This window comes from Diadema antillarum, unplaced genomic scaffold (assembly GCF_040938485.1).
Source record: "Diadema antillarum isolate AM-2024a unplaced genomic scaffold, OU_Dant_1.0 seq00000400_RagTag, whole genome shotgun sequence".
In the NCBI taxonomy this organism is placed as follows: Eukaryota; Metazoa; Echinodermata; class Echinoidea; order Diadematoida; family Diadematidae; genus Diadema; species Diadema antillarum.
The window spans coordinates 719,536-734,622 of NW_027271391.1; the positions used below are offsets into that span (position 1 = coordinate 719,536).

The window sequence follows — 15,087 nt, forward strand, 5'->3', positions numbered from 1 at the left end:
TACATGCAGAGGTTAATCCGGTCCCAGGGTCCGGGTTACTCACACAACTAGCTCCAACCAGGGCGTAGAACTAGAAGTGCCTTGCACGCTGAGCACATCGAATTTGCCGTTACCCAGCTGCTGAAGCTACCCACCCACAACAAACAGTCGTGGGTGACTACAACAGCAACATACTGTACCAGAGTTTAGTTCTGATTGTAATACGGTGTCAGTGAATGTGAACTGAACGATGTCAAGAGCTCGCGTGCTTTGCGGGTTGACTTCGAGAGCATGGGCATGGCGCAGTCTCCCTCCGAAGTGTCGGCATGGGATCACGTCAGCGTCCGTTACCCGTCCGCCTCGTATGCCATTTACTGCAGCACCGTTGTCTACCTTGTCCTTTCATCACAAAATTCCGTTTTTGTCGGACGAAAGTGGACATTCACGGCATTATGGGATGATCCGCAGAGGAATGTCGACCTCGACTGATGGTGATAACTGTCCTCCGAATCTAATATTTCGACAGGTAAATCCACGGTTCTATAGGGATAGGGGGCTAGGCTTAGGAGGGCAGTAGGGGAAGATCGGTGAGGGGGGGGGGGGGGGGGGGGGGGGGGGGGAGGATATCTGTGCCGGAAGTACACTACACAATGCAACTACAAAGTGCCCAGGGAGGTGGAAGAGAGAGCTGAAAGTGCCGATGTCTTTCAATTTCGAGGAAGGGAGGGTCTACTAATACTAAGGGAATGCATGTGACATGGATTGGATGGTCCATTTCACAACACATGCACATCAGACAGTAACTGCGACAGCCGCCACACTGCGTGTGGCGGCTGCGCCGTGCTCCCATTTCAGATCTTCATGTTGAACAAACGGGTGCCTTTGCGGCGCTATATTTCCTTAATTTTTCGACAGAAACTACTAGGAATACTTACATGGGTCGATGAAACCTAAATGACTATCATCGGTGACTGTTTGAGGCATTTCATTGCTTGTGATGCACAAAATGATGTCTTATAAGCAGCTTACCGATGTTCACAGAATTCACAATCACTTGCACAAGCACACAGAATAGGGGAGCTATTCGTTATTCTCACATTAGCGAAACTGCGGGGAAGCCGCCAGGACCGCACCTGGCGGCGCGGTCTCCGGGGCTAATCAGACAGTAACTGCGACCAGCAGCCCCAACGTACAACGTACAGTTTTGGGGCTGCGCCGTTTTGGCATCGATATTTTAATGTTGTACCAAACGGGTGCCGTTCCGGCGCTGTATTTCCTTAATTTTTCAACAAAAACTACTGGGAATACTTACATGGGTCGACTAAACCTAAATGATTCACATCGGCGACTGTTTGATGCATTTCATTGCTTATGATGCAGAAAATGCTGTCTTATAAGGCAAATATCTTCAGCTCACCGATGCTCGCTAAAACTCACAATCACTTGCACATGCGCACACAATGCATTCAGTGCAGTGCATTGACAGCTGTATTACTCGCTACATGATGCATATTCACCGTGCGATGATGCATTATTCATATCCTTTTGCGTCCGTAACGTTGACGTCATTGTTTACGCATGCGTAGATGCGTACTGATGGATATACACGTTCAAAATAGCAGCAAAGCTCTCCACTTGGGCAGACCGCCTACTCCTAAAAAATGTGGAAAATTATGCAGTTTCCAGATAGACTGTCTAAATTGGTGAGAAGGACCAAGGCAATGGAGTAGTGTATATTTCATTTTATATTGTCACTGTGTTTATGATGGACATTTAGCCATGGTTTATTTGTGAAGTTGCCGTATATGTGGCAATAGGGAGTTGTTCGTGATTCTCACTTGAACGAAACTGCGAGGTAGCCGCCAGGACCCCGCCGCAGAGCGGCGGGTCTCCGGGGCTAATCAGACAGATGCATGGCTCTATTTAGGGCTCTCAAACGGTTAGAATCTAGGTAGAAAGTAGTAACGTGTTAGGGCCTGCCATTAAATTAAACTAGACTCTAACGTTAGGTTCCTACTAGATGTCTAACTGTTAGTACATGCACTAACGTTAGTACTCTCAGTTAGTAGGGGCATAGGGCTAGGCAGGACTTACGATAGCAGTGATCATGGTGATAGAACAGTTCCCTGTTTTCTGGACCTAGTCAATTAAGCATAATTAACATATTTGTTTAATACAAAGATAAATAAATTTCTAGTAGCACAGACTCAAACTCTCCCGTTTTCGACGGGAGATCTCCCGCCGAAAACCCATTTTTGCAAAATCTCCCATTCTCCCGCTTGAGATTTAATTTCTCCCGCCCTGGCTCTGTGTCTCCCGTTGGAAAGGATTTCTTACTTACTGTTATTGTATGTTGAAAAAAATAAGCTTCAGTGTCTAGGAAGATAGCACCAGAGAGCATCTAGAACCCTAGGAATTTCGCGCTTCACACACATCAACTTAGAGTCTCCCGTTTGCTAGGGGTTTCAGGCGGGAGAATCTCCAGATCAGAAGGTGCTTTGGGTTGGAGTCTCTCTCTGTAGTAGGCCTAGTGACCATGCATGCAGATTGTAATGTAAGTTATTGCAACAAAAACTAAAGAGTACTTAAAACGTTTAACTAAGATTCACAAGAATAAAGGGAGACCAGCCTGAAACTAACAGTTACTAAGGGATCGTCACTTCATGTTTCTTATTCCAACATTTTTTGTAATTTTTTGTTTTGTTTTTTGGTGAGTATAATGAGGAATCTCTTATGAAACATGAAAGAACATGTAATTATTGGATGAAAATTGGTTTTGAAATGGCTCAGATATAAAAAATGGAGCAATCCAAATAAAAGGTGGGACCCAATTGCACCTTTTATTAGGATTGCCTTAATTGTTTTACTTTGCTTTGGGATTACTTGGACATTCCAAAACTGATTCACATCTAATGATAAACTTTGAATTCCTCTTGAAGAAATAAAGTCTTGTATGCTCTGTATCAAGTGGTTTCTTGGTATCTAGCAGTTGATTCCACTTGATACCAGTTGAATTCAGTTGGACGAATACTAGTTGATACCAGTTGAATGGATACCAGTTGATACCAGTTGATTCTACTCACTGTATTCTAATTTCCATATTGAAACCAGTACCAGTTGCCAACTGGTTTTTCGACCTGGGAAGTTTAAAAGCCCAATCCTCATCTCCACCAGTAAATTTATACTTGCATCAATCAAATTAAACATCTCATAGATGTATGCAATCCACTCACCAACTGTTTGAAATATCTAAGATTTGGGTGGAATTTTCATGGAATAAGACACAGGGCTCTTCTAGCATATATCAGCTGGTTGACAGGCTACCATATTGTGATAACTGTTACTGGCGAGTGCATTTGTTTAATAGTCAATCACATTGGTTTCCATGCCAGATTGTCCCCGAACGGGTATCGGGTATGTCAGTCTTCAAACTGTATTTAAGGAGAGGGAGTCTGTGAAGCAAGATGGAGTCACAGCAGAACATATCCCGACCACATACAGACTGATCTTTGGGTCTATAAAGGGGGAACCCCCCCCCCCCCCCCCACTATTTTACAGAGACTCCAACCCCAGGCACCTTCTGATCTCGAGATTCTCCCGCCTGAAACCTGTAGCAAACGGGAGACTCCAAGTTAATGTGCGCGAAGTGCACATCACGAGTGCGAAGTGAGAGAAAAAAAGGTAGAGAAAGAACTCTGTTTATACCCTAACCAGGCCAGGCTTTTTGGCCTGTTCTGTGGCCGGGGGAGGGTTGATTCAACCCCCCGAGATCTCAGCCGTCAATCGTGCATGAAAATTGGCACATACATTACTTTCCATGTAATCTACCAAACTGTAAAAGAAAAAAATTGAATTTTTCATTTTTTATGTTTTATATTGATTAATATGCATGAAATCATAAATTTTGCTCTAATTCAGAAAATGAAGCAAATGGCATCCCAATTTTTGGTGACATTATTCCTTGTAGCATTCCTAACAATGTACCTGAACAAAAAATCTTGTTTCAAACTTAATTTCTTATGTATTTCTTTGTTTTTCGACCTTTTGTGTTTTTGTTTTTTTCCACAAAACTTATTACAGAACCTATTTTAAGCATAATCATACTAAAATTAATTGATTTCAGCCATTGAAAGTGAAAATAATCATATCTGTTTTGAATAAGGTGAGAAAACTCAATTTGCATAGACTTTGAGCACAAAATCACGTTTTCGAGCCATTTTCGGTCTGGCAAGCGTGTATAAAAGGTTGTCGTAACAGTATGTCCGATATTCGCGAAAATGATGTCACAAGATGTGCAAGTTAAAAGTCAGTGAGCGGCGTGGTCAAAAAAATTCGCGCAGCAGAATGGTCACGGAAAATGTTGAGGGGGGGGTTGATTGAACCCCCCAAGCCCTTTTAGGGTTAAACCTAGAAAATATAGAATTCCATTCTTTGACACCTGTAAAACTTATGGATTGCAATCTTGGAGTTGAATAAGTCAAAGGTTTACAAAAATTATTGCGTTCCTGGGTGGGAAATGAGTGGAATGAGGAATTCATTTGGAACATGTTACTGGGCAACATCGGGCAACATCGGGCAACATATTTTGATGATATGAGAACATAAACAACAAAACATTCAGTTTGACCAGATCAAAAATTGGAAGCATCCGAAATTGCACAAAGAGTGGTGAACTTGGACAAATTAAATTACTATTGCTCGAATCTGTTTGTTTTAACCCGTTGAGGACAAGTCCTGAGTGTACTCGGGCAGGTGTCTATGGGAAATATGTGTTGTAGAGAAATCAGTCCATCCTCAATAGGTTGAGATACTGTAAATGTGAAAGTAAGTGAAAATACCGAGAAAGCAATTAATACATGTACCTAAATGACTCAAGACTATGTAAGTGAATACATTGTACAGTGCTCTTCTGTCATTTTTATCAGATTATGTTGTATAGATGTTGCATACAATGTGATTGTAAGAAATTAGACTTAAGCCTCTCAGCAAGAATATGACCCAGATTGTTATGAACCACCATATCACTAAAAGTAGTTCATCGTGGCATTGATGGTGAGCATTTGTCAGAGTAAACTTTAATCACAAATAGAACCACAATGATACATTTAACACCTACTGTTCCCCACCTCTTTTTTTTTTACACATGACAGTTGTTTGACTACCAGTCCTACACCTACACTTATCTGTTGGGAGATAAGGACACCAAGGATGCCATCCTTATCGACCCAGTCGTTGAACTCGTCAGGAGAGACACCCACCTTCTGGAGGACCTAGGTCTCACTCTTGTCTATGCAAGTAGGTGCTTCGTCACTGTCAAGTCATTCGTGATGCGCATTGTGTATCTTTTATTCCAGCAGAATATATCCTATCATCAGGACTAACTTGGTCCAGGGTAGGAGCAGGGCAACACCAAATGATGAACTCATGCAAGTATTTTCAGCTCACCTAAGTGAACGGCTCATCAAAGTGAGCAAGTGCAGTCATTCATTGTCCAGCATCCATTGTGTGTGTAAGCTTTTTAATTTTTCAGCCTCTTCTTTAAAACCCGACGGCGACAGATTTTCACCAAACTTGGGAGGTAGCATCCCGAGGATTATGGGATCTCATTTTGATCAAATGGGCACAATGCACATTACTTCAAGTTTGCTTTATGGCAGATCCAGGGTTGACTCCCGTGGTAGTGGGAACAAGGTGGAGGCCATTCCGGCCAGGTACAAATGTACCACATTTTGATCTTTGTGAAGATGCATACCCAATTTTTTTATGAACTTGGCAGGAGCTATCTATCACCAGCATGATTGAGTATGCAAATGGACATCACACTCTCCCCCCCCCCCCCCACCCTCGAGGCCCCCAGGGCCCCCCCCCCCCCCAAGTTTACTATGATCTTCTTAGGTATCACTCTGCAAGAATGCTTGGAAGGTAAACTTGTGATATTCAGATGGTGCTAACCCTGCTGCGGCTGTTGTTTAACTGCTGGTCAGATAGGCCAAGCAAGGTCACTTTAGACTTTTTTTCCCCATTTTCAGGTCAGTCATTGCCTTGCATTTGTATTCCTTTTGTCTTTCCTTTTCTACATAGATCTGTTTCTTTCTCTCTCCTACATGTACATGTGGTTTAGAGCTGATGAACTATCTCCATGTTCCCTGGTTTTCTCCTGGTATTTGTACTCATTTTCTCTTTCTCTCTCTCTCTCTCTATCAGTCAACACCCATTGTCATGCCGACCACATAACTGGGACAGGCCTTCTGAAGCAGAAGGTGCCAAGCTGCCAGAGTGTCATCAGCAGGGCGAGTGGGGCCAAGGCCGACATCTTCATTGACGATGGCGACCAAGTCAAGTTTGGTTCTCTGGTGGGTGCCCCGTAATTGACAATTCTACGCTCACTATAGGGCTTATAATTATTGTAGTACCAAAATCTCCACTATTCAGGGTGGAGTGGTATAGGGAAAGTTCAAAGTATTAGTGATTAAATAGCATGCCCTAGCATTTCAACTTACATGAGTGTGTGTGTGTTTGTGGGGGGGGGGGGGGAGGGAGTCATTTAGACAGGCACTTTTGACCCATCTATGTACTCCACTGTCCACAGACCCTCGTACTGTAATTTGGCATTGTTTGTGAAAGTCAAATGCTAGAACCACGTCACCTCCCTGCTGGAACTATTAGCAAATCTAAAAAAACCTATGTCATAGCATCTTGAATAATGATGGAAAACAACATCAATTGAGGTATTTGTCTCTCATTAGATATTTGTGTTTGTTTGTTTGTTTGTTTGTCTTGGTTGGTGTTTTTTTTTTCCGGGAAAGGGGGGGGGGGGAGTTTTGGAACAGAAGTACCCAAACAACAATATATGAACAGTAGTGCCAACAGTTGTAAAATATAGCATGTGTCATAATTGATCAAGTTGCCCATGTTTAAAATCAAATTAATCTTGTCTGCAATCATCTGTAGGTAGTATGTAATCTACCACTACAGAAGCCCCTATAATACTGCAATTTTACATTTTAAACATCAGGAGGTCTATGAAGGGTCACTGTAAAGAGGGTTGTATTCTCATATATAAGAGGAAAAAGAATGTATATATGAGGACTTATACAGTAATAGAGTGTTACAGGTTATGCAAGGAAACCATTGTGTTATCCCTTTAAAGCACACATGAGATCATAATTCAATCTTAGTCATAAAAGTCATAAGAGTCACATAAATCATGAAATATTACTGTTTGAGCACTTAACAAATATTCCTTTAAACTGAGGGCACTCATTATCAAGTCTGTGAGGAACTCTGAAATACGGCCTAGTCTCAATATATTTTGCACAAGATACGTAATATACAGTATGTATTTAGTGTATGCCACTGAGCATGTGAATCCTGGTGGATAGTACACAGAATACTAATTTAAAAAGACTCATTTGATGTGTTTGTGTGTCATATTCTATCCTGATCATACTAGACAGAAATTTCTCTACTTATAATGACTCTTTGATCGATAACCTATGAGAATCCTTTCTTATAGATTTGACTGTTTGTGTATACATGTTTGTATTCACATATTTGTTGATTTGATTTTTTTTCTTGGGGGGCAAATACAATTGTACTCTTGCTTTTGGGTTTGTGTTAGAGTTTGTGTGTCCCTTTTGCACCGCTGACAATTAGATTCCTTTCATAACCTGGTGTATTGTGGAGGTGGGCAATTCAGAACTTTCCTGATATTAGTAAAACTGGAAACTTTATTCTGATTGAGCGGGAATAAATAAATTGATATCCAATGAATTTATTGTAGCCCCCCACCCCCAATATTCCAGCTGCTATTTTCTGTACGAAAGAGTACAAACTATTGAGTGACATGGGTTTAGTTCATATGTCATTTATTTATCATAAGGAATCTGAGGTTCTGAAAATTTCATGCAAGATGTTGGGAGATATAATTCTTCAACCATTATTTTGTGATGTTTGCAAAAGGGATATATGACACTTAATAATATTTCTCCAGCTTCCTCACGATAATTTATAGATAACCTTGTTGAAGTTGTCTAGATGACTGAATAATATTTGTTGACCTAAGATGTCTGGGTGTACTGATACTGATGTGGCAACTAATTCAAAGCAAGTCATGAATCAAGTAGCTTTTAATAGATGGCAATGAAAAGGAAGGTTAGCTTGTATCTCATGCTATCAGCCATCCTATTTTGTTGGATGGGATGAGATCACCAGCCACATTACAAGCAAGTGTACGTGCACATGAGTGTATCCTACTATCTGTTTTGCGTGAACTAATAGATAACTCTCAGTGTTTGTCGTGATTGAAAATCCTTCAAGAATCACTGTGCAAACTCGAGATTGGTCTTGATAGAACCATTTGTGATAAGATGGAGCACATGCAATGCACACATAAACAATTGGATGTATTATGAGCTGGCCACATAGACAAAACAAGCAGTTGACCTACTGGGCATTTGTTTGAGGATTTACTGATTACCTTCTGTAGAGATTTCAGTTTTCAAAGTGCATTGTTTATGTCAGTCATCATGTTGTTTAACCCATCAAGTCTATGCTTAACTTTGCTGTGGAAGTGATCATCCCTCCTTGATTTAATCTGGAAGACTTGCTGGAATTTGGTGAACTTCATTCAACCCCTACAGTACCAGAAGAATGTGCCAAAATGTGCAAACTTGATACAAAGAATTATTTACTTTAATCATGAAATATTTGTGGTCAATGTATAAAGAATCTATCACATATTTAGTTCTTGCTGGCTTTTTATGACTACAGTACATCAAAAACAAAACAAAGCAATAAATAATGTTTTATGACCAGGATAAGGCTCAAATGAAAGGAAGTTCTTTATCCTGCCTTATAAACTACTGTAAAGCAAGAAATATTTGCAAATCGCCACTGGCATTTAATGCATAAAAACAAGAATGATCTAGTGCATTTTGACTTAAATAGCAAATGTTGGCTCTCTCGAAATTCACAAAACTAAATTGCAGGCGAGGGTTTCTGGCTTTAAAGTAACGATGAATGATAAAGATTATGATAAAACCACAGAATTGTGGTGTCTGGCACACGATGGGTCAAGAGCTCTGTTTTTATCCTCTATCATCTTCATGCTTTGATACTAAATCCAACTGCTGTTCTGCTTGAAGGCTCTCGATGTCGTGGCAACACCGGGTCACACGAACGGCTGCGTGACTTACGTTCTGCGCAACTCGTCAGGAAAGCCGGTGATGGCATTCACAGGAGACGCTATCCTCATCAGGGGCTGTGGGAGGACTGACTTCCAACAAGGTATGTGCACTGACCAGGCCAGTACTCACAAGAACAGACTGAAGTTTCAGCTACATCTAAGCCATTCTGTGCTGAGTTGATGATGTAATGTGCGAACAGGATGATGTAATTTGTTCTTTTGATCACCTATTTCAGCCTTACTTTTCTATAACCAGCACGCAAAGTTAATTTCAACATTGCTCCACAGGCATAATCTGTTGCACTGTTTTATTATTGTTATTATTATTGTTATTATTATTATTATTGTTATTATTATTTGTTTTTTGTTATTATTATTATTATTATTATTATTATTATTATTATTATTATTATTATTATTATTATTATTATAGAACAATGATTTGATGTGAGGGATACAATTTTGGTGTCATGATTTCATGTCAAAAATGGGTCTGGAAATTCTGTGTAGATTTGAGACGCAATGAGAAATTAGTGAGGCACTGTAATAATAATGATAATGATAATTTGAAATCTACATGTATATTGTGTGGTTTTTATAGGAATATGCTCAACTGCGTTTAACAGCCATGACCTCTGTAATTTGCATAATATCTTAAATTTGTAATGGTTGCCACATATCGTTTTCTGGAAACAGAAGGTCCATAAGCTTCTGATTTTGTGATCTTGTTGCTTTAAATATCACTCTCTTCCAACTCTTAACACAGATTACAGTTGCGCTGTAAATGTTTATCTTACATGTATCGCACATATCTAAAGCAAATATGCTATAAACTTGCCCTTTGATATGATACTAAAGTAAACAAAATGTGTTGAGCTCACCTACTTTCTTAACCTGTATATTAAACTAAATGACATAGTTCCATTCTCTCGTGATGAAATGCTATGAGTACGGAAGTCTCAAAATTTAGAAAAAAGGTAATCAAACAAAGGCTTAATTTGAATTAAAAAACAAAAAAAGTGAGTGCATCCGAGTATTTCGTCATTTGCTACCACAGAATTAGAAAAATGTTCCAAATTTGTTGACTTTTTCCAGCTAAGATTGAGTCAGAAAATGATGCCATTGAGTAGAAGATGCTGCATTACTCAGATTTTGTATGTGCAAAGTACTGTAGAAACAGTAATTTTGGAAGTCTTCTTATTTACCTGAATTTAACTACTGGACCGATATGAAATAATAACAATAACTACAATAGTAATCTCCTGTTATAACAGTGTGCCTTATATCATCTCCAGGGTAAGAGATCACTGACATATCTCCTGAAAATGAATGATACTTATAAATATCTCATTTTGTCACTGGTTCTCGATTGCAAATTCAACCACTGGCCAAATTCTATTCATTCTTCTATTAATCGATTGATGCATACTTCACACTGCAGATCCTACATGTCTGGTGTTACTACAATGTTTTAGAAAAGAAACCAAGTATAGGGATACTATATCAATGATTAATGGCAGTTTCATTATCTCCTTTGCAATAGGCTGTTCCTCCAGGTTGTATGACTCTGTCCATGGGAAGATCCTTAGCCTGCCACCAGACACAGTACTATATCCTGCTCATGATTACACAGGTAAAAATGTATAATTGTTATGTAGGCCCATTTTTAGTGGAGCAAGAGTAGTTTAACTTCACCTTTCTTCTTCATGTACCCTTAATTTTATGTCCCATCTGATCATGAAGTGGAGCAAGGGGTTGCTAGATTTCATTAGGTTTGTCCATGTGTGCTTAGTTTCTTTAAAGAGACTCAAGGTGTCTAAACTTGCAAATTTGTATGTTTCATGTGTAGCAATAACATAATCTGAGATTGGGGATTATGAGGTCATTTATGAATGTATCAAGCTTTTAAAGAGGCCCATGGTTTAATGAGCAATGTATGAAATTTCTGGAAACTTGACGGGAGGACAAACCGCACAGATCTTTTCACCTGTGAGTGGGGTTTCCATAAAGATCTTGGAGTGTTGGTCAGTTGTCAAGGCCATCTTCATATTGAAATGGTATTCTTGCGAAAACTTGGCTGAAAAGGAAAAAAAATGAGCAGAATTTATTCAAACTTAGTGCAATGAGGGAACAATTTACCAGTGTAATGTAGGATTAGATGTGTTACAGCTCAAAGCTCAAAGATACATGTATGAGCCATTCCGTTCAACTGAGATGTACACATTCAACTGTTCGCCAAACTTGGTACATAGATTGATAGGGATTTGGGGCATTGATAAATTGGTCAAAATCTCAGACTCTTCATATGGTGTGTTCATCTGTTCTTTCTTGGGTCATCTGCTTCATGTCATGCAAAGGCTTAGTTATCTCTCAACATCATGATCCTGACTGATCGAGGAGACCTACCCCTTCAGTTATTGTATGATGTAACCTGTTGATAAGTAGGTACCAGTTTCTGTATCCAATATATAAGTGTCAAGCGGTTGTAGAATTAATGCACATTGGCAGAAATTTACACAGATAGATGAAAAAATTAGTCAATTGATTATGCAAAATTTGACTGCACATATGCCCATGGCATATCACAGATGCCAGCAGACATCAAATGATGAAAGGGAGTTTAGACATGCATGTGAAAAGTATGACTATTTTGTGCTTATTGTAGTCCATGGACTACATTTAAACCATGGAAACAATGTGAGTTATCTCTGTGAATTTGGGCCATTGTGAAAAAAAAAAAAGAAGAAACAAAAACAAACAAACATACCGAAAGAAAAATAGCATCACTTAAACCAGGAAGCAGTGCCCCTCCAGCTTGGCACAAGCCAAGGGAACTTTATGCTCCCAGGGAGCCATCAAGTCAGTGACCCAGTGTATATTTCTAGGGTGCCACTTTGGAGTTTCATCAGCTAACAAGCTAAAACAAAACAAAGCCTTTAGCGCATCAGCCCCTCCCCCACTTCTGCTTTTCTTCAGCTGACAAGCAAAGAAAAACAATGCCTTACCCGCGCTCACACTTTTCAAGGTTTCATTGGTTTGGTACAAAAAGGAGGGGGCCCTATTTAAGTGGTTACACCCTATGTATTCCTATGTAATGTGCAAATAAGTGGGGGGGGGGGGGGAGGGGCAAGCCCCCTGGTTCAGCTGACCCTTTGATCCCAGCACAAGTCTCAGTAAGGTGACATAAGAGGGACATTTTTTTGTGCTTTACTCCTGAATTTGTCATTGTTTGTGCAGCAGATTGAATTGCATAACATTGTACAATCAAATAGATGTGGTAACCCCTCTAGTTCAGAGATATGACATAGGACATTGGGACCTTGGAAAAAGACCTTACTCATGATAAGTATTTGCTTTGGTGTTCTGTGGAGTAATAAGCCGTATTGTGATTGCTTTTTTTGTACTTCTTCAATCCCCCATGTGTACAGGTCAAACAAAGACCACAGTGAATGAGGAACTTCTCTACAATCCGAGACTGACCAAGTCCAAAGAAGAATTCATCAAAGTAATGGAAGAGCTCAACCTGCCCTACCCCAAGGCGATTGGTGAGTTGTCACATGTCCTATCTGTATGTATGTATGTATGTATGAGTGTGTGTTCATTAGTTATTTTTCCCCTTCTCTTCTCATTCTGGATATGTTAATTTTTTTTTCCCGCTTGCATATTTATTATTCTACATCAAACATATATTTATCTAAACACATAATACATTATAATATTTCAAATAAAGTATTTTGAAAAACAGACAATGAAATATCATGACTCAGACCATCATATAATACATATCAAGAGAACAGGCGTTCATAAAACAGACACCATTTTATTCTGAAACACTTGCAGTTTATGATTGTTTCTTACAATGAATTTTTCCTTATCAAAATATTCCATTTTACTATCTTTACATAAATCAAAATGAGGTATTATAATGTTGTCAAGTTATTGCATACAATTACCATATTTTATGTTGTGTATGTGTTGTGAAAAGTGCAAATATTTGGCTTTATGATTGTGTTATTGTAATGCAACCCATGTTTTACTGAAATTCTGGAATTATCTTACAGTGCACTCCTGTTTTAAAAAAAAGTCCTCGGAACCAGATGTTTTCTTTCATAATAGCGAAATTTTGTTCTAACCAAAGAGTGTAGTGTATAAATTGGTAATAATTTTGTTATAACCGTGTTTGTTAAACACAGAGTGCACTGTATTTGATAGCGAACATATCAATGTAATAAATGATGTAAATATTCTGCATTATGCATTAAGTGTTCTACAAGGAAAGGTTTTAAAACATGCTTTCATGTCAGAACCTGTTAGCAGAAGCCCATATGGATATGAACAGATTTACATGTTTGTTAATAAACCTGATTTTAGTGTGGGATTATTATGTCAAACACAATTAAAGACATTCATATTTTGTGTTGTGTGCAGTTGTGTGATTTCATGACAGTAGTGTTATACTTTATGTATTCAAAAAAGGAATGCAGTCAAGTCATTTGACATGATGTTTCAACTTATTTGTAAGAATTTTGATTAGACTGTGCTGTTTTATTCCTCATACCATTCAGTAATAATGAAAATAAGGAGATGGTAATAGAAGTCGTAATGTAATGATCATCGTTGTGATGGCAAAAGTGATAGTGATACTATTAGTAATGGTGATAACAGTAATGCAAGAAGCGATAATGATGATTATAATAGTAGCCATGTAGTCTTAATAGTTCTTGTGAGTTGGCAACTTATATCTCATTGGCTGAAGTACTGTCAGTGTGCTATCATATTATAACTAGAACATATTTTTTGTCTGGTCAATATGCCATTGTCTCATACTACATGTGGACAACTTTTGCATATATTCATATTGCTGTTGATGCCATTTTTAAAATTTCTGGTTCTCATTTATTCTCCTTGTATCCCTACCTCTCCCCAGATCGAGCACTTCCAGCTAATTTGGTGTGTGGCGTCGTGGATGAAGGCTACTGAGCAGAGTCCAGCAGATCAAACACACACAGAGGAGTGGAATGAGGAATGAATCAAATATGGCTGTGCACTCGAAAAATAGTGCCGTGTCTTGCAATAGTCTTTGATAGACATGGGCAGGAGATATCCTGCTATGAACACACCTTCTAAGCCTTGATAAAGAGCTGATATGAATTCATGCACCAAGTGCCTTTTTAAAATTCTTTTTTTGAACAGTGTGAGATCAAATGTATACCAGGTAAACAAGACATCTAAATTTATTGTGTCTAATGTTTTATATCACACTCTAATGGAGTATAGACCTAATTTGCTGCATCTAAAGATGTATAGACTTTGTTTTGCTGTATCTAAAGAATCCAGCAGAGTACCTGATTTGTAATGACTTGCTTGAGCTCAACCAGTGTTACAAATCCATCGGAGGGCACATTCTTTCCAACAGCATCCACACGAAAAAGAAGTCTTAGGGTGTTGTTCCTGTTTTAATTTTTTGCTTTTCGGTCATAGCTCTAACTTACAGATATATTTCGTCAAAATTTATTGTCTATGATAGTGTGTGTCAAAAGAGTTAGTAACCATGGAAATCTAGGTTGAAGTGTGAAGAATCTTTACACTGAAATTACAATTTTATCATGTTGTAAAGACTATAAAAAGTGTGTCACCTTTTAATTCATAGTACAGAGAGAGAGAAAAAAAGCGTACATTGCCAATCATGTTGTGGGATATACTGTACCATATGCCCCAAAAGAAATTACAATTGGACTTTCTGTAATGACAACCTCAAAGATATTTAATCAATCAACATGCAATTTCAAAGTCTGAAACACCCAGTAACTTATTACCTACAAGTAAATCTTACAGAAAACACCATCTGATTTGCTTCAGTGGTCACAGAGAATGAGGATCTTTTTAAAGCATGTCAGGAATCCCTTCCCTTCTAGTTTTGT

The 15,087-nt window shown here is 38.8% G+C and overlaps 1 protein-coding gene across 1 annotated transcript; it reads left to right on the plus strand.

The window, feature by feature from the left end:
• Window positions 1-237: 237 nt before the first annotated feature.
• Window positions 238-15,087, plus strand: LOC139732105 (persulfide dioxygenase ETHE1, mitochondrial-like). The gene is made up of 7 exons (XM_071642973.1): window positions 238-505; window positions 5,130-5,274; window positions 6,184-6,332; window positions 9,126-9,267; window positions 10,710-10,799; window positions 12,595-12,711; window positions 14,094-15,087. The coding sequence occupies exons 1-7, from the start codon at window positions 344-346 to the stop codon at window positions 14,144-14,146; spliced, it is 858 nt and encodes a 285-aa protein (XP_071499074.1). The 5' UTR covers window positions 238-343; the 3' UTR covers window positions 14,147-15,087.

Excerpts from the sequence above, each read along its gene's own strand:
- LOC139732105 (XM_071642973.1), top strand. The coding sequence starts at position 344 with ATGCCATTTACTGCAGCACCGTTGTCTACCTTGTCCTTTCATCACAAA. Across the intron at positions 506-5,129 it reads CGAATCTAATATTTCGACAG|TTGTTTGACTACCAGTCCTA; the intron begins GTAAATCCACGG and ends TACACATGACAG. Across the intron at positions 9,268-10,709 it reads GAGGACTGACTTCCAACAAG|GCTGTTCCTCCAGGTTGTAT; the intron begins GTATGTGCACTG and ends CCTTTGCAATAG.